General features: G+C 35.0%; 1 protein-coding gene across 2 annotated transcripts in view; it reads left to right on the top strand.

The window, feature by feature from the left end:
• The window catches only part of WDR89 (WD repeat domain 89), a 47,918-nt gene extending 31,628 nt beyond the window's left edge, over window positions 1-16,290 (top strand). For both annotated transcript variants that reach the window (XM_090270967.1, XM_090270968.1), the window contains one exon: window positions 14,244-16,290. In XM_090270967.1, coding sequence (XP_090127093.1) covers window positions 14,275-15,438 — 1,164 coding nt within the window. In that variant the 5' untranslated portion in view covers window positions 14,244-14,274 and the 3' untranslated portion in view covers window positions 15,439-16,290. The remainder of the gene's footprint in view (window positions 1-14,243) is intronic.
• The last annotated feature ends 3,794 nt before the right edge of the window (window positions 16,291-20,084 follow it).

Below are 20,084 nucleotides of genomic sequence, written 5' to 3'. Positions count from 1 at the left end.
TGAACATTCTGATCACTAAGGGGAGCTGATTTTGATTTTGTTGTTGCTATAGTTACATCAGTACACTACAGACTTGAAATTCCTTGTCTGTGGGCTGTTTATATCTTGTGCTTAGTATTGGGCCTGGGATGCTGAAGATTTTTTCTTTTTCCTCCTCCACTGTCAACTTTTAGCAGGGCCTTGCTTCTCTCTACCAAATAGAGGCTTTCTTGCCCTGCTCTTCTTCCTCTTCCAACAGTAGCCTTGATGCTTTTTACTAAGTGTGAGAATCGTGTTAGAGGCAGGGTGTCATTCTTCTCCATAATGGTTTACTTGTATTTTTGTTTGTTTGTTATGAAATTTATACATCGGTGCATAATCACCACCCACAGTTCTCTTTCCCAGTCCCTTTCCCCCCAAAAGAACCAGTATTCTGGTTTCTATCCTAATAGATTTGTTTTGCCTGTTCTTTAACTTTGTATAAATAAAATTATATAGTACTCTCTTGTGTTAGGCTTCTGACACGTAAGAATTCTGAGATTGATCCATATTGTTGCATGTACTTATCCTAAAAATAACATGCCAATGGTATATTTACCTTTTGCTCAGGCCAGTCACCTAATGTTCATCTTGAACACCTTTTTCATACTCCACTTGCAATCTAATCAGAAAATTCTGTTTATTCCTCTTTTAAAATTTTGGCCTGAATCCAGCAACTTCTTCCCACTCTCCTATCTCTTGCCCAGAGTTGTGCACAAACCCCTTCACTACTTTCACTCTTGTACTCAGGTCTGTTCTCCACGCAGTAGCCAGGGGGCTCCCCTTAGATCTCTCACCTGCTCTGAACTCCCAATGGCTTTCTTTCTCACTGGAGAGTAAAATCTAAAGTTCTTACCATGGTCTGCAAAGCTCTTACCTGCTTCCAGCTACCTCTTTAACCTTATTTTCTACACTACTTTCTTTCTCTGACTTACCTCTAGCTGCTTGGACCCACTTGCTGTTTTTTTTTTTTTTTCTATGCCCAGGAGGCTCTTGTCCCTCACACTCTAATACCTTACTCCCTCTTTTCATTCTGGTCTCAGCTCAAATGTCACCTCAAGGGAGAGGCTTTCCTTTAATGATCAAATCTAAAAGGCCTTCCTATCTTCGCTTTTCTTTACCCAATGTTATTTTTATAACACTTTTTACTATTTTCATTATTAAAATTAGTTATTTGTGTATCTATCAGTCCCCCATGAGGGCAGGAATTTTGCTTATGTTTTTTGCTCAATCCAGTGTGTTCTAGGCCTGTTATATCAGCTTGTTGAGACTTGTTTTTTTTTTTTTTTAAGATTTTATTTATTATTTTTAAGAGAGAAGATAAAGGAGGGAGAAAGAGAGGGAGAGAAACATCAGTCAGTCACTTCCTGCATGTGCCCTGTCTGGGGACCTAACCTGCATCTCGGGCACATACCTTGTCTAGGAGTTAAACTGGCAACCCTTTGTTTTGTGAGATGATGCCCAACCAAGTGAGCCATATAGGTTAGGGCAACACTTGCTTTTGAATTATTGAGTAGGATAATTCTTTAGGAATTTGAGTAGATTTAATGTTGATATTATCAATTTCTAACTAATACAATATTCAAGGGACTGTTTTTTTCATAATGCTATATCATTTTGTTATAGGCCATGGTTCTTTTTATCCTCCACTCCCCTTTTCTTTTTGCAGTTATTAAAGAGACCATTTGCTTAATTTTTAAAAGGGTCTGTTTAGAATTAAGAAGAATTGGTAGTAAACATGTAGTACCAACTCAGGAACTGCATTATTCCACGTTGTTACTAACTTTGAAATTAAGCATCTGGTGACTGGGTAAGTGTGGTTTCTCTGTGTTTGGTTAACCAGCTGGTTGTTTGGAAAAGCAAAGGCAGATCATTGTTCTTGTTAAGAGAAGCTGGGTATTCGTAGACTTAATTTAAAGGGTAAGTTTTCTGTGGAAGATTTATTTGAGAAAATGGACGTCTTAGGATGTTATTGTAGAAAATGTCTTTATTTTTTAAAAGATAACTTTGAATGTTGTATCTGTCACCTAAAGGATAATCTCATACTGTATGAAAAGGTGTGTGTGTCATTCCCTTAGAGCCCCCCCCCCCCTTTTGCCTTGGTAACAGATCCCTGCATTTTAAAAACGGCTTTTTGTAATAATTTTAGCGTACTTAATTCATGAGGGGCCATATGTTGCTACAGCCAGTATCTTGAACATTCATGTGAATAAGACTAGCATATTCAGACTCACTAAGCGGGATTAATTTACAAAGACATTAAGTCTCAGTCATTAATGAATATGATATTTAAAATTACTTTGAAGTTGTAGCAGATGCCAAGTAAGCCTACCCTCCATTAAATATTCAGCACTTTTCCCCAAATTAAAACAAATGGTCTACTTTTTATTTTATTTTATTTTGGTAAATTGTTTAAAAGCTGATTCTTTGTTAGTTTAAAACATACACACAAATTTCCTTAAATTTTTGATATAAAAGTTTTGAGAGATGTTCTGCTGACGTTAAACTAATACATGCTTTTAATCCCTGGGTGGTGTTTCCTCTAGGACATAGGGTAGTGCATATGAGTGACCATTCCAATTTCACTCTTCCCTGAAATACTAGTAACCAGGTTACTAAGTTTCACCTATGCAGTTTTGCTTCAGATAAGCTGACATTAGATATGCTTAATAAATAATAAGCTGCTTTTTTTTAATGATTTGAACAGACATTTCTTTTTTTTAAATCTTTTATTTTATTTTATTTTATTTTAATTAATTAACTAATTGATTGATTTTTAGAGAGGGGGGAAAGAGAGAAAGAGAAACATCACTGTGTGGTTGCCTCTCATGCACCCCCAACTGGGGACTTGATGTGCAACCTAGTCATGTGCCCTGCCTGGGAATCGGACCAATAATAAGCTTCTTTAATATCCAGTATGAAGCTTTTGTGGCTATCATTAGATTTTTTAGGTTTGCCATTGACCTTGCCACCAGCACATGATATTAGACTTTAGCAGCTACTGTTTCCAGGTGCTCTGCTAATACATCCTACCTGCCCTTCCCTTTTTTTTTTTTAAAGTACTACATGCTTCTTATACAGGTAACATGGTCTACCCCTAATTAAAAAAAATATGTTATGTGCTTACTATCGAGACAGTATAGTGTAGGAATTAATATGGGTTCTGAAACAAGTGTGATTGAGGTCAGAAACCAACTTTACTGGATCACTGGGGAACACAGTTTTAATTGAGTTGGATCTGACACTTGTTTTTGACTAACTTTTGGCATCTGAATCCAAAAATGACCCCAGTTTTTCTCTATCATGTCAACTTTTTAAGGTACAGGATACCCTTCCTCTGTCCCCAAAATCATACAAAATGTACATACAAAGGAAAATAAAGAAAAAAATTACCTGAAGGTACTGTTTATTTAGAGTTACTTTATTCACATACAGGCTATATATTGTTATTGTAAGTCAAATTATGTACAAGTAGCAAAGTCCTGCTACCAAACATACTTATTAAGGTATTTTATCTTTTCAAACGACAGGCGAAGAAATGCCAAAATGAGATCCTTGAAACAGTCTCCCTCAGTTGGCAAAGCTTTAACAAATTGCTTCATGAGATCCAGTTTTATGTGCATAGGTGGGAATATAATGTTCTTTCTGGCTCATGTAGAATGTTTGGATCACCAGGTTTGAGGTCAGATCTGGGAGGCCAATTTGACTCCACCCAATGCTTCTCATGAGCTCTGCCATCCCACATACACAGAAAACAGGGATACTTGGTGTATCCGTGTTGCTGACAAAGAAGGAAGCAGACCATTTTAACCCTTTGAATGTCAACATCACTGTGAGCAATGCTGACAAATTTTCCCAAAAGTGCCAGTGTCACTCCCAGTGACTCTTTTTTTGATGGCTATAAATGTAAATAACGATGGAACAATTCACATTTTATGTTTTGTTCTCTCTTTTTGTACCTCAGGTTATATCTTGATATAATTTTTTCTCACGTTGATCCAAATTTCAAATTATGCATGGCAATCAAAGGGTTAAGGTCATCAAAGATGATTCAATTGTGCTTGTGATATTGCAACAGATCAGTGACTCTCTTTATGTCTTCCTATTCTTCACAAAAACAAACTGAATGGCCAAGTGGGACTGAACCAAGTAAATTGCCATTGTGGAAGAGGACACACTTCAAGCTCCACTTTCAGCTATCGATGAACAGTCTCCATTCAGTTGCGTTACAGATTGGAATTCCCAATTCCTCCACTAAACCATGTATGTTATGGTAATACACAAAGCCACATCACTTCGAAAGTACTGCAGAAATGCACTTTCTTTTGATCAAAAGTAGGATGCCTTCACTCCTTTTTCAAGCAAGTTTTTCTTGTGCAGTCTTGATGCTAGGAGTTCTGAAGCCTCTTTGGATAGTCCCAAATCTCGTGCCAAGTCATTCAACTCATGCTGATCAAATCCCTTACTAACTGAGTCATCTTCAGTTTCAAAATCTTCATCATTGCTGTCACTTAGTTCTTCACCATACTCCTGTTTTTCGAAAGAGGGTAGTTAATGAAAACTGGCACTGGGATTTCAGCTGAATGAGGCACTGGGCGTATAACTGATGGTAGACTAAGGTAGTGTACATTTGTTTTTCTTGTTATATCCTGATGTTTTCACTATACAAAAGTAACAGTCACTTGAATGACCTCTGGGCTCTCGCCAAACCATAGGTAAACCAAATGGCAATTTATTACGTGTTCCCTTTGTCCACATCCATAAACTCGTGACACACTGCTTGCACACCTTGTGAGGGGCTCAAGACTTATCTTGATCACCAAGTTTTACTTTAAAATATGCAAAATAAGCTTGCCTGACAAATACGCTGATGTTTGTCCTTTGACTGGGAATGGTGAAACTGCCACTGATATAACAAAACGAATCAGGATTGTTTAGACACTTAGGATGAGAAATAGCAGAGGCAGACATGATCTGAAGGAAAGGAAATAAGTACGTATGTAAATGAAAAAAATAAATTCTGCTAACTCCTTGTATACAGACAAGAACTCGGACTACACTTCGGAATACGATTCACTATATAGAGCAGCACACAACCTCTCACCACACTGTCTCATGTGTAAGTGAATAGCCTAGACAAGTATGAACCTGTCGCTGGTCTCCAAGGTCGTCCCCATCCCTCCGCACTCGAGGGAGGTTTGTTCTCAGCCAATAGGAGAGCACTAGTGGTTCCCTCGATCCAGGCTCAATCCAGCCTAGAGTGGTCTCATTAAGATAAGCTGTAGAGAAAACCTTGATGCGATAGAAGAAAATTAACTGCAGTTTTGAAATCAGCATGCCTATTTAAGTCTAAAACAGCTGAAAAATCAAACTCAATAGGAATTATGTTAAAAATTGTTCCCCTGTGTATTAGTTGTGCTTTTTTTCATCAGTCTAAATGAACATAATAGTACTTATGAGGTTATTGTGAGGTTATGTAATCATTATTAAAAATTTTAGCAATGTAGAAAAGTGTTAGAAGGTAACACATTGCGTACACATACACACACTCACACACACACACGCAACTTGAAATACATTTTATCAGTATTGTTCCAAAGATCTTTCAGTTCATAAATGGGGGTTCTGTTCATATACAGCCATGTAATATGAAAATTAGAGATATTTATTGAAGATACAAGAAACACTGTACATATGACAGTGACGCCTCAGTCCCCTTTAAAGTTAGACACCTTGGGACCCCACACAGTTCTCCCAATCGCCATCAGCTGTCAGGTCGTATTTTCCTCAATCTCATCAACAGTCTGAAATCTCTTCCCTTTCAAAGGGGATTTTAGTTTTGGGGAAAGCCAGAAGTCACAGGATACCAATTCAGGCTGGAGGAAGGCTGAGTCACCTGTGTGATTTGATGTTTTACCAAAAAACTCTGCATGAGACATGATGTATGAGCGGGCGCATTGTTGTGATGAAGCTGAGGCCTTCTGAATCATCCGAATAGTTTCCACAGAGGAATGTTCAAGCTTAATCCAAAATTTGATGCAGATTTGTTACTCTCTCAGTCATTTTGAATACAGTGACCACACAGTATACACGATCACTTAAAGGCGTCTGCTATCCCCACTGACTAGTACAGTGAAGTCGTCATTGTTCATGCATGCACATTCCAGCCCACTCTCTTTGGCTGCCAGGTTCAAGACATTGATTTTGGAACCTTTTGAACTGCGAACCATGTGATTATTTTAGATATTAAAAAATATAAGTGCATTCTAAAAATACAAAGAAACGTACTATAGTTTCATATTAGTTTTTAAAATATATCATTTCAGTGGATTTTTAAAATGTCTTTTTAAAAAAATGATTTTATTTTATTTTTTAAAGAGCAGGGGAAGGAGGGAGAAAGAAAGGGAGAGAAGAAATATCGATGTTCAGGAGAAACATCTATTGGTTGCCTCTCACACCCTCAGTGCGAGCATGTGCCCTGACTGGGAGCAAACCAGCAATCTTTTGGTTCACAGGCTGGTGCTCAGTCCACTGAACCACACCAACCATAGCTGTGTTTTTAAAATCAGAAAATCCTACAGTTATTACAAAGCATAGATTTTTATAGTCTTCTGAGAATTCCTTTGCGTGTTCTATTTGTAGATTTATCTTGTAGAAGTTCTAAAGAGAACAAAAAATTGAAGTCCTTTTTTTTAAAAGATTTTATTTATTTATTTTTAGAGAGCAGGGAAGGGAGGGAGAAAGAGAGTGAGAAAAACATTGGTGAGTGAGAGATATATCGATTGTTGCCTCTCACACGCCCCTATCCAGGGACCTGGCCCGCAACCCAGGCATGTGCCCTGACCGGGAGTTGAACCACCAACATTTCGGGTCACAGACCAGTGCTCAATCCACTGAACCACACCAGCCAGGGCCGAAGTCCTTCTTTTTAATATGAATGAAATTTGATTTTTTAAAGTATGCTCTCTAAATTTTTCTTTGTAGGAGCCTCTTACATTAAATCAGTACTTGATGATATACGTATACTCAAGGACTTTATCTGATTATCTCTAGTTAGTTAGGGTGGTTCTGACTGCATTAACAAAAACTCCCCTGCAAACTAACTTAAATAGTGAGAAAATAAGGAATCTCATAAATATGGAATAAAAGTTCTTTCCATCAGTTGGATTGGGTCCACTTTAGTGTTCCACATCTGAACAAATTGTAGTTGGGGAAGGAATACATGCATGGATTAGCAAAAATGTAAGGTTTCTAAACCAAATTACTGGTTATAAGGGATGGAATTACTGTGAATGGTTTAGGCTAATCAAGATTTGCCCTGGGATCTGGGGTCAAGTCCTGAAATTATGTTGATACCACATGCAGGGGCTTAGAGGGGAATGAGTTGGAGGGGTTCCATCACACTGTTCGTTAGAGTTTCTTGGTTGCCCTTCAAATAAAATGTGATGTGTAACTGATGCCTCTGTCTTTTGCAGAATGTAATTCTTCATGCTGGATGATGGGTGCATGGGGGTTTCTTTTACTATTCTCTACTCCATACAAGTTTCATAATAAAAAATTTTAAAACAAGAAATAAAAGTAAGGCACAAGAAAATATAGCCTAGCATTTGTTGAACTCCAATTATGATGATTTTCTTTTCTGTGAGGCTCAATTATCCTAGCCCAATTTGATAGATGTGGTAGCATTATTATGGTTGAATTGTAAGTGTAGATTGCAAAGTTATTAGAGCCCGTTTCTAAATTACTTTAACTCATTAACTGTCTTCCTACATTGAGACATTTGCTGGACCTCTGCATTTTATAATCATCATAGCTAGTTTCTTAGAATCAATGGGCAATATTAAGTTTTAGCTGTGGGGAATTAGGGTTTTTGTCCCTAGTGTAATAAATTTTCTCAATAGTTAATATAATAGTATATGATGCTTATAATGTCAGATCTTTTGAGTATGCTAAACATTCATACCTGAAAGACAGAAATATATCTCTTTCTAAGGATACTGCTCACTTCTGATTTTATAAAATAATATGTAGAAGACTTTTGGTATTTCGCCCTTTGTAATCAGTGGTTTCTATTTAGGTGTAAAATGTCTGTTATTTTTAAAAAATATTTTATTGTCCCTTGTTTATATGGGGAAAAAGGGTACTTCCTCATTCATTAGGAAATTATTTAAGCTAGGCTGTCTTTTGGATTTCATATTCAAGCTTAGCCAGTTCAGGAATAAAAGCAACACCTAGTTGCAGCTGAATGTGTTTAGGATGTGCCTTATATGCAGAAAGAACATTTTACTGGGTATATTTTAATAGGAAGTAAGATGAAATGACATTATGATCGATAAAAAATAACTTAAATCTTATTAAGGCCAAAGCCACAAGAGGAATTTATACTTATGTTTAGGGACTTGTTACTAAGTAATCAACTTTTAATTACATAAGGACAATTGCTCAGATAAAAGATTAGTTCGCAAGATGACAGTTCACCAGGAATTGAATATTCTCGCTGCCTTGAAGTTTACCCTAAGGTGTGTGTTTTGGGATGTCTTTCTAAACATCTTACACCTGCATTATATTCAGACATGAGAATTGTGTATTCCAGTAAGAACCACAGCAGTGGCTCAGTGCCGGGTCATTGCCCGGGGTCCTGCTGTTTCCTGATCTGTACTAGGTGGGTCCAGATGAGACATTAGTATTTTTCCTGCCTCCATTCTCAGAACAGTTAGGTGCATATTTAAATTGGTTGTGGTTGCTTGCTACATTCTGTAACTCAAGGACAAAGAATTTATTTTAATGAAGAAAAATTCTTTTTAGCCATATGAAATATCATAGCTTTTTGCTTCACTAAACTTTCTTTACGTAGACCTCTTCTCACTGTCTCCTCTCAGCGTTGGGACAGTAAGAGCTGTAGTGTTTCACCCACATATGATTAAGGAGGTAGCGGCAGTAATTCCCCTTTCTTTTATTCATTCCTTTCTCTTTTCGATGATCTTCGTTACCCTTTTCTCCTCTGTACTCTTGTCTGTCCATCTTTTTTTGCACCCTTTTAAATTTGTGTGTATGTGTATGTATATTGATATAAGAAAGGCTCTCTTCTTGTCTTTGTCTCTAACTAGTCTTGAGGTCTGGGATATTAAGCTTCCTTTTATGCATCTAAAAAACAAAAAGAAAAGATAAAAGTTAGGATTAATCTTATTTGCTGTCTTGATAAGGTTTTTCTAGATTGAATCATACTAAGTTGTCAATATTGTTTTGATCCATAGAAGCAGATTTAACCTAATGCTTCCCTAAGCTACCTGTAGCCCAAAAGTAGGATTTGGAAATTGCTAGTAGGAAAGTTTGATATTGCCAAGAGGTTTTGGTTTAACTAACTGGATAGATCAGAATGTTGTCAGGGTGCCAATACCTTTGACCAAAATGGAAAAAATTGAGTTACCTTTTTTTTTTTCCCCCTTAGAGAAAGGCTTGGCAGGGAAGCATAAATAATGAGTTCTGTTTTTGGAGTATAGTGGGACATGTTCAAGAAATGGCTAGTAAACAGTTGGAAATATGGATTTGAAAATAGATGAGATCATTGGCATGTAGATGATACTTCAGAACATGAATATGAATGAGGTTACTCGTGAGAGTGTAGTGAGAAGAAAAGGGAGCCTATGGACTTCTCTTGAACATTGGGAAATGGATCATGCAAAGAAAACTCAGATGAGGGCTACACATAGAAGTAAAAGTGTATTCATCATTTTGGAATGATTCATTAGTATGTAAAATTAAAAATTAACTATAAGCCTTGGAAGTTATAGTTCAAATATGACTCACTTGCATACTAATGTACTTAAACATAAGCTAGGAATTTTCATGTTTCCCCATAAGAAATTAAAGTGTTTTACTGTTTGTATCTGTGGAAGAATATAAGCTCTACAGCATGATACCTTGTTTTCTTTCTCTTTCTCTTTTCCTCTTTCTCTTTCTTTTTCCCTCCCTCCCTCCCTCCCTCCTTTCCTCCCTTCCTCTCTTCCTCCTTTCCTCCCTCCCTCCCTCCCTTCCTTCCTTCCAGTATTGTACTTCATTTAAACAGTGTGTTATGTGGACAGCCATCGTGATTGTTACCATTGCTACAGTCTTGAATTGTTAGTTTGCTGTGGCATTCTGTCTGGGGCCCACTCTACCTGCCTTATCAATCATCAGAAGAATCCTTTGAATTAAAGTCTTACAGGACTGTTCCAATGTGAAACACTTTCAAGGTGACAAAATGGAGAGAAGGAGTATAATACTACTGTCTTGCTTGGGTATAACAGTTCATAGTCATAGTCCTATAAATTATTAGCTTAAAAGCCACATTAAACTTTCTTATTGTTGAAAAGTCTTGTCAATCTGGTTTTTCATATGCAGAGATCAAATAAGAAGCAGTGACAAACAATGCTTTGATTTTTATAAAATAATTTCATATTAACACCTTGAATATTTCAAGATTGGGCTGTTTTTAATTGAAATTAAAAATGGTTTCTTCTTTGGAGTGTATACGCAGTACACTTATAAGTAAATGCACATTTTAAGGAAAATTGAAATAGCTTGTAGTAAAAAAATTGTTAAATAATGTTCTTTTTCACAAAACATTTTCTCTGTATTTCCTTTTTTTGTGTTCCATTTAGAGCACTTTTAAAGAATACCATTATTTTACTAATTTCCATGAGCAGAGCTCCCTCTCCAAACACACAGATACATGCAATATCCTTTTAGGTTTAGTCTGTTTCTCCTAAAACTCTTCAGCTCTTAACGCATGAAAGTTGAATCAATTATTCATTTTTTTCAACAACCGTTTATTGTTAGCAGATAAGCAAGAAAGAGATAATAAATTCAACAGTAAAATAGGGTTTTTCAAAAATATTGAATGAGAAGAGCAAATTGCAAAAATAGATACGTATAAAAGTGATACCATTTTAATAAATTTTTAACCATAGGTGTTGTATCTGTGATGTTTTATTTCTTTAAAAACAACTGAAGCAAATGTGACAAAATGCTAACATCTGTTACATTTGGGTAATATGTATTTGGTTGTTATACTGTTTCTATGCTTTGTGCATTTGAAATCATAATTAAGAATTTTTAATTTTTAAATTAATAAAACAAGCATTATGATAGGGAGCTATATAGGGCTACTTTCTGTTGTTTAATCAGGAAGTGTCTCTCTGGGAGGTGACATACTGAGCCCTGAATAACAGAAAGGAGTTTTACTCATAGGGAAAAAAAGGCGGGAGGGTAACAGGGAAAGTATTCTAGGCAGAGAAACAGCTATTTCTATAGTTGTGAGGCATGAAAGAAGGCCATTTTAGCCTCTTTGGTTGGAAAACCAACAGTTATGCTGTGGAGGTAACTACCTCAGCATTACTGTTAAAAGGCCATTTAGTCTCTGAATACCTAATGTTGAAGGAAGGTCACCATTTTTAGACTTATCTTATTCTTACAGTTTTTCCATGTAGGGTTTACAGACTAATGGGATGATACTGAAAAGGACAGAGAAGCTGGCTTGAAGGGTTTCTCAATGGCCAAGTCAGCGATAGTTTGAAGACCAATAAAAACTATAAAGTGATAGATTATAATACAAAAGTTTTTTAAAATTATAATTTCTTAATCAAAGAGAGAGAAAGGAAAAGGCTCTTCTTTATAAAAGAATGCCAGGTAAGGCAAAAGAATGATAGAATTAGAAAATGACTGTTTTTTGCAAATCCCAATATAATCATTGATTCAGGCAAAGGTAATCCAAGGATGCTAAAATCTTCAGATGAAAGATTGTTGGAAAATAATGAGATATTCATACAGTCTTAATATATGATTCCATGATTACTTACTAACCGAAAAGAAAGGAATCCACATTTAAAATGGAGAGATCTGACAGTCACTGCCTTAAACAAATGATCGAACTTAGTGCATCCTTAATGTGATGAAATAAGAAGTACCCAGGGGTACCTAAATAGTACCCCTGTCAACACTGTTAAACTGGAATCTCATTGTGAAGAGACAATTAGAAAAATCCAGAATATGGGTCATTTTATGAGACAGCTGGCCTGGACTTTTAAAAAAATTCAGTGTCATGAAAAAAAATAGATTGAGGAGGTGCCCTACACCGGAATATTTAGGAGTGAAGTGATATATTGTCTGCAATTAACTTTCAAGTAGTTCAGAAATAATGTGTGTGCATGTGTGTTTATAGAGACAAAGAGAAAGCAAATAAGTTAACAATTGGTGAGCTTAGGAAGTGAAAGGCTGTGTGTATACATTCAACATTTTTGTAAATTTTTAAATATTCAGAATAAAAGTTAGGATGCTTATTCCTGTTTTTAACCCAAATCCAACATTTTAATATTTTTTGCCCATTCTAATTGTGCTGTTTGGGTCTACTCTGATAGATCAAAAATTTTCCCCATGTTGTGTTAGTGGTATTGGTAATGGTAATGCCAGTAATTTTTATATAACATCTGCTGAATGTGTATTATGATATGGTACATACATTTATTCTGCACATTTATGCTAAACACATTTCAGTTAATACTGCAGACAACTCTTGAATTAGTACCCACTCATCCTTTTGAAGATGAAAAGACAAATGCTTAAAAATCTATCACAAAGTCCTGGTTGTTGTGTCTCAGTGGATTGAGTGCCAGACTGAAAACCAAAAGTTTGCTGGTTTGATTTCCAGTCAGGGCCCATGCGTGGGTTGTGGGCCAGGCCCTCAGTTGGGGGCATGCAAGAGGCAACCAATCAATGTTTCTTTCCTTACTCTGAAAATAAATAAATAAAATCTTTAAAAAAAAATCGATCACTCTCTCTGAAAATAAATAAAATTAAAAAAAATTCTGTCACTAAAGCAACAGAGAAATAATTTTGTCTTAATAATGGAAGTGTGCCAGTATAATATACAAATGATGTATTATGGGATTGTACACCTGAAACCTGTATAATTTTATTAATCAATTTCACCCCAATAAATTCAGTTTAAAAAAAATAAAATTGTGAATTTGTGAGGTAAGCTAGAATACTCAGGGTTGAAAGCAAAATAGAAAAGTCTATGGTAAAGTCACTCGGCATGCGTATTTTTCTGGCCTTGTACTTGTTATATGTGCAACCTATCATTGAGAGGCAATCTCGTGTGGTGATTAAGAGCACAATCCCCGAAGCCAGAATGCCTAGGTTCAAATTCCAGGTCTACCATTTTATAAGCTGTAACGCCTAAGAAGCACTTATCCAGAATTCCATATTTGGAATCTATTGTATTAGTTTCCTACTGCTGCTGTAACAAATCACTACAAATTTGGTGACTTGAAACAACACAAATTTGTTATCTTAAAGTTTTGGAGGTCAGAAGTAGAAAACATACTTGAGTGATACCATTGTGTGCGTGTGAATATGCACCAAGTGGGCCTTTAGATGCAGACAAATCCTGAGGGCTGCATTTCCACCTGGAGGCACTAAAGGAAGGTGTTCCTACCTAGCCTTTTCTAGTTTCTAGAGACTACCCACTTATTGACTCCTTTTGACTAAACCTGCACTATCTTTCTGTGCCTTTCTTCCAGAGGAACATCTCCCTCTGACTCATCTTCTGCCTCCTTCTACTTTTAAGGACACTGGGCCCATCAGAATAATCCAGAATAATCTCCCTCTCTTAAAGTTAACTGGTTAGCAACCTTAATTACATTAGCAACCTCAATTCCTCTTTGCTATGCAACATAACATATTCATAGGTTCCAGGTATCAAGGATCTTTGTGTGGATACGTTTTTTTGCCTATACATTTATGTTTAGATTCTAAAGTTGTATAAGGCAGTTGGGACCAGATGTAGATGATTCCAAAGTGGAGATCCATACTAAAGCTGAGGAAATATGAGCAGGACCAATAATTGGGTTTGAGCTGAAAAACAGTTATTCAGTGTATATACATGTTTTTAAATTCTCATATTAGCACAAAGTATATGTGGTAGATTTGGTGTTCAAGATTGAACACCAAATTGGGGGGGGTAGGGGGACAAATGGTAATGGGAAAAAATACAATTAGAAAATAAAATAAATTCTTATATTGCAAGGAATAAAAGATAGAAGGAGGTAACTTAGTTACATCATGATAGGAAATGATTACAGTATTACAATAAATTTTATCTGTTGTTTTAGGTCGATTCTCAGAAGGAAATGTTCTTGATTTAGAGAAGCTATAAATTTAATTTTAATTTTTTATTTTTATTACAGATTTTTACTGCCCTTGGATGCCACTCTTGATATGGAGAAAATTGAGGAACAGTTTGCTAATCTGAACATTGTTAAACGTTCCTCAGGAACTAAAGAGCCTACTTATCTGCTTGGCATAGACACATCAAAGACTGTACAAACGGAAAAAGGAAGCTTGGTTGCTGTTTTATGTTCTAATGGATTAATCAGAATATATGATAAAGAAAGGTTAAACATACTACGAGAATTTAGTGGAAATCCTGGACATCTTAATGGAGTCAAATTTGCAAATTCTTATGACGTTGTATATTCATCATGTACAGATAGCACTCTAAAATGTTGGGATGCTCGATTAGCCAGTAAAAAACCTGTCCAGCTGTTCAAGGGTTACCCTTCCAATAATTTTATAAGTTTTGATATCAGCTGTAATGATCATGTTATTTGTGCTGGTACAGAAAAAGTTGATGATGATGCATTGTTGGTATTCTGGGATGCAAGAATGAATTCTCAAGATTTGTCTGCTACTAAAGACCCACTTGGTGTGTACTCAGAAACACATAGCGATGATATCACTCAAGTGTGTTTCCATCCCAGCAATCCCAACATGGTAGTCTCAGGTTCAACTGATGGCCTGGTAAATGTATTTGATATTAGTGTTGATAATGAAGAAGACGCACTGATTACAACCTGTAATGCAGTTTCATCAGTGAGCTATATTGGTTGGTCTGGGAAAGATTATAAACAGATATACTGCATGACAGATGATGAAGGATTTTGTTGGTGGGATCTTAATCATCTGGATACTGATGAACCATTTACACGTTTGAACATCCAGGATGTTAGAGAAGTAATTAATGTGAAAGGAATTATTTTGGACTATTTGATTGGTGGCCTATATCATGAAAAGATGGACAAATTATTTATTGTTGGAGGAACAAACACAGGAATTATTCACTTAATGAGCTGTACTACATCAGGATTGATCCATCTGACTAGCCTTCAGGGAGGGCATGCTGCTACAGTCCGTTCTTTCTGTTGGAATATGCAGGATGATTCTTTGCTAACAGGAGGAGAAGATGCACAGTTGTTACTCTGGAAACCTGGAGCAATAGAGAAGGCATTTACAAAGAAAGACAGCATGAAAATAGCATCCTCTGTGTACCAGCGAGTTCGAACTCATAGTAATGATTGTTATAAGAAAAAGAAAAAGCAGTGATATTATATTGGAAGTTTACTTGATAGATTTTATAGCTGCAAATAATTATTTTTGTGTACTACCTGTGAAAGACATGTTTAAAGCTCATATGTAAAATCAAGCCACTTAGCAAACAGTCCTGGAAAAAAGTTGAAAATGGTTTTACTCAGCCTTCATGTATTCCTAAAATTATTTTTTTAAAGGCATCAGTTGAGTATATAATCAGTGAATTGAAAGTTAAATTACTTTCTTTATTTTTAAGACCCATCTGTTGAGTTAGTAAATGTTGGGTTCTAAAAAATAGCTTTGATAAAGACTTTTTAAAAGTAGATGGCTGGTATGACTAAAAAAAACAGGTGGTTTGGGCTATGTTGTGTTTTTTTTAAGCTCAATTTTTTACATTTTAAATCATCTGTATTATTTAAAAAACCAAATGAGACTTCTTCATTTGAGGAGCTCCTACTTGCTTAATACACATAGATTACATTGAAGTATTTAAATATAAATATACTAATGAGTCTAAGTAGAATTAAACTCTTAGAAATAAAAGGATTTGCATCTATTTAATAATAATGTTTAATAAATATTTGTATCTATACTTTAATGTTGTAGGTTAGTAAGTAAACATTTTATTGAAGAAAAAGGAAATTGTCTTGCAAAATTCATTTTGAGACTCAAAGTGACAATACAAAAATAAAAGGATAATAGCAGAATGGTTGTTTTTATTTCAAAATGCATAATATTTTGTGATAAAATTTTCTTCCATAGTGTTTCACTTATAATTTTAAACCTGAATTTTTGTTTATTGTTGATTTTTCATCCTTTTGAATATTTCTTCAAAGAATCTTAGTTATGGAGTTAATTTCTCTAAATGTTTGCTATCTTTTATGCTTAATTAAAAATAAAAATATCTTTTTAGAGATTAACTTATTTGTGAAATTATTTGTAAATATTTTATCTTTTGCATTAGAAATATGAAAAACACATGTTATTTTAGAACCTTTTACATTTCTCTTTAAATGTTAATAATGACTTATTTCTGAAACTGCAATATTGGGGGAAATTTTATTTTTCTTTAGAAGAATGCAGCTTACATTTTGGCTATGATTTCGCTTCACTCACTTGAGATTGAGCAATAGGTAAGTCACTGTTGAACATATTCAAAATTTATCATTCTTTTTTTTGAGAAATTTGTTATTTTTGCTGTTTTCCAAACCATAACCATGAGGGTAATTCTGGATTTTTCCCTTTTCTTCTAACCAGTCATTTACGAACTCCTGTGCCATCCCACCTCCTAAAATCTGTCAGCTGTCATTTTGCCTTTACCCAACCACTAGAGCCTTAGGTAAGTCATCATTTCTCACCTAGATTACTGACCCTGTCTTGCCGCTACTTCTAGGCCAAACATCAAAAACACAGATTTGGTAATGCCTCATCCTGCTTAAAATACTTGCTTTTTTGATGGAGTACTGTGTAACAATGAGAAACCATGTTTTCAAGATATTTAGGATTGAGACTGTGCTAACTATATTATAAGTGGGAAAAGCTAGTTAAGAAGACTTTTGGAAATGCTGCATTTATAAAACAACAGGAAATGAAACAGGGATATCAGAACAGTGCTTTTAAAAATACTTAAAATTCGTAAGTAGTTGGAAGATGCAGGTGAAGAAATAGAACTCAAAGAGAAAAGATAAAAACCACAGAAGACTAACAGTTTAACAAAATTAAAAAGTTTTTTAAAGGGGGGACGGGATTATTAAAATGAAATAATGTCAGGCTATTCCAGAATTTCAGTCTTCAAATTGAAAGGCCCAGCAGTGTCAAGTGTAATAAATGAAAAAACCCACACCAAGGCATAGCACTGTGAAGTTTCAGAACTGCAAAATTAGAGAAAATCTTAAAAGTTTCCAAAGAGATGGGAAAAAACAATCACTTGGGAGCAAAGTAATATGTGCACTAGATACCTCATTAGCAAATGGATGACAAATAATGCTGAATCAATGCCTTTAAAGTTCTGAGGACAAATTCCTGCTCTCTGAACTTACGCTCTGCAAACTCATGAAGCAAGTAGATTACAATAAATTTAGAAATATCCTTTGCTAAGTGAACATTTCCTATTTCCTCTCTGAAATTCAGGAACGATACTTATTTAGACTAAATTTATCACAGGTTGAACTGGAGATTGGGATTTCAGGAGATAACTGCTTTTGCATTCTATAATTAATTCTGTAGGTGGTCAAACTGCCCTCAAGTGTAAAATTAAAAACATTTTCAGACATACAGAGTTTCAAACTTTACTTTCTATGCAGGTTTTTAAAGGCTATTGGAGGGTGTACTCCACAAAAAAATAAGGGATAAAATCGAGTTAGACAAGATCCCATAAATCTGCCAGCCTAGCATAGTAAGGGATAACAGCTTTGTAGCAGGACTACAGTATTTAATCCAAATTGGAACAAGAGGACAAAAAACATCAGGATGGAGATGTTCAAGGAGAAAAGTGAACTGACAAGTTACCCAATGCATTCAACCATATGGAAATGGTATCGGTAGGTTAAACTCACCAATTAAAAGGGACCCCTAATTGAAAGTAATTTTAAAATAAAAGTTCTTAAAACAGAAAAAAATGTTGCTCAGCATCATTAGTCATCAAGAAAATGCAAACCAAAACCACAATGAGATACCACTTCACACCCACTAGCATGGTTATAATAAAAAAAGTGTTGGCAGGGATGTGGAGAAATGGAAAGCCACTCTGCCAATGGGAATATAAAATGGCATTTCCTAAATGGCAATTCCTAAAGCAGTTAAACAGAGTTGCCATTTTACTCAGCAATACCATCCCTAGGTAACATATGCCTCACAAAAACTTGTGCATGACTGTTTCTAACTATTATTCCTAATAGCCAAAAGGTGGAAACAACCCAAATGTTCATCAGTTGATAAATGGGTAAGATATGTTATAGCTATACAAAATGGAATATTATTCAACCATTAAAAGGAATAAAGTATGAGTCTACAACTGGGATGAATCTTGAAAACATGCTAAGTAAAAATAGCTAGACACAAAAGAACAACTATTGTATGATTCCATTTACATCAAATGTCCTGAATAGTCAAATCTGCAAAGAAAGAACATATATTAGTGATTGCCTAGGGCTGGGAGGTCGAGGGCGTGGGAAATGGGAGGTAGGTAGAAATACTGGAAAAAGAGTATGGGATTTCTTTGGAGGGTGATGAAAATATTCTAAAATTGTATTTATGGGTGCACAGCTCCCATAAAGAACCATTGAATTGTACACTTTAAGTAGATGGATTGTATGATATGCAGATTTGTCTGAATAAAGCTATTGCCTATATATGTACACACACACATTTATATATATATATATATATATATATATATATATATATATATATATATATATATATATATATATACCAATTATGAACCAAAAAGCCAGGGTGGCAATCTTCATTGTTAACAAAATGGAATTTAAGGCTAATGTAATATTTATTCTAGAACAAGATGAAAATGAAAAAAGTTAGGTTCATTTTGTTTATAAATATATATTCACAGTTGTAAATATCTGCTAACTAAATTCAACGGTGTATTTTAAAAAATGACCAAGTAAGTTTTATCTCAGGAATATTTGATGGCTCCACATCAGAAAACCTATCACAGTTAATGGACAATAGGGAAAATAGTCATGACTATCTTGATAGATAGAGGAAAACATGTTAAGGTTTTATCTATTTATGAAAAATATAAGCATCAAACTATCAACAGAAAGATTTTTTTAACTTGGTTAAGATTTATATATCAAAAATATACAGTAAATGTTATTAATGAAGAAATGTTAAATACATTCTTTAATACCAAGACTCAATGAGGCCTATCAGAATAGTATGGATTCTGGCTCATACTGTAAGGAAAGACTATATAATGTGTAAGGATTGGAGGAGAAAAGGAAAAAAAAATTCTTGTGAATGATATGTACCTACCAAATCCAACCATCAGCAAACTATTTGAACTATTGAGAGAGTTAGCAAAGCTGCCAGAATAAAGGCAGCCTATGGCAGTCCAAAAACCAATGCAATCCCAACCAAATTCCAGTTGGATTTTTTGAGGAACCTAATCTTACTTAAAAATTTGTATGAAAGGATAAGGTCCATAAATAACTAGACTTTGAAAGGGGATTTTCCCTACCAGGTATTGAGACATTTTCCAAAATCATAGGAGTAAAAACTGACATGGCCTTAGAACAATTCAAGTGAATAAAGCTCAGAGACAGGACATGGATATATGGCAACCTAATATGTTAAAAAGGTGGCATGATAGGAACAAGTTTTATATTAGATGGTATTGATAAAGATTTAAAACTAAATTTAATACAAGAAATGTGGGCAAATATTTTCTGTGACCTACAGCTGGCAAATGACTTCTTAAAAGACATAAAGCAAAAACAAATTTGGTTATATTAAAATTAAGTATTTATGGTAACAAAAGATCTAGAAATGGATGATAGAATGGGAGGGGGAAAGTTATTTGAAATCAAGTGATTAAATGTGGACTATCGAAGGAACTGCAAATAAAGGGAAAACAGTGCCAATGAGAAAATGAGCAAAGGATGTGAAAAGGTAAATTTCAGAAGAAACAGAAAAGATTG

This window comes from Furipterus horrens, unplaced genomic scaffold, assembly GCF_987537825.1.
Source record: "Furipterus horrens unplaced genomic scaffold, mFurHor1.1.pri manual_scaffold_3, whole genome shotgun sequence".
In the NCBI taxonomy this organism is placed as follows: domain Eukaryota; kingdom Metazoa; phylum Chordata; class Mammalia; order Chiroptera; family Furipteridae; genus Furipterus; species Furipterus horrens.
Note: the sequence above shows the minus strand (reverse complement) of the source record. Positions and strands in the feature narration are given on the sequence as shown.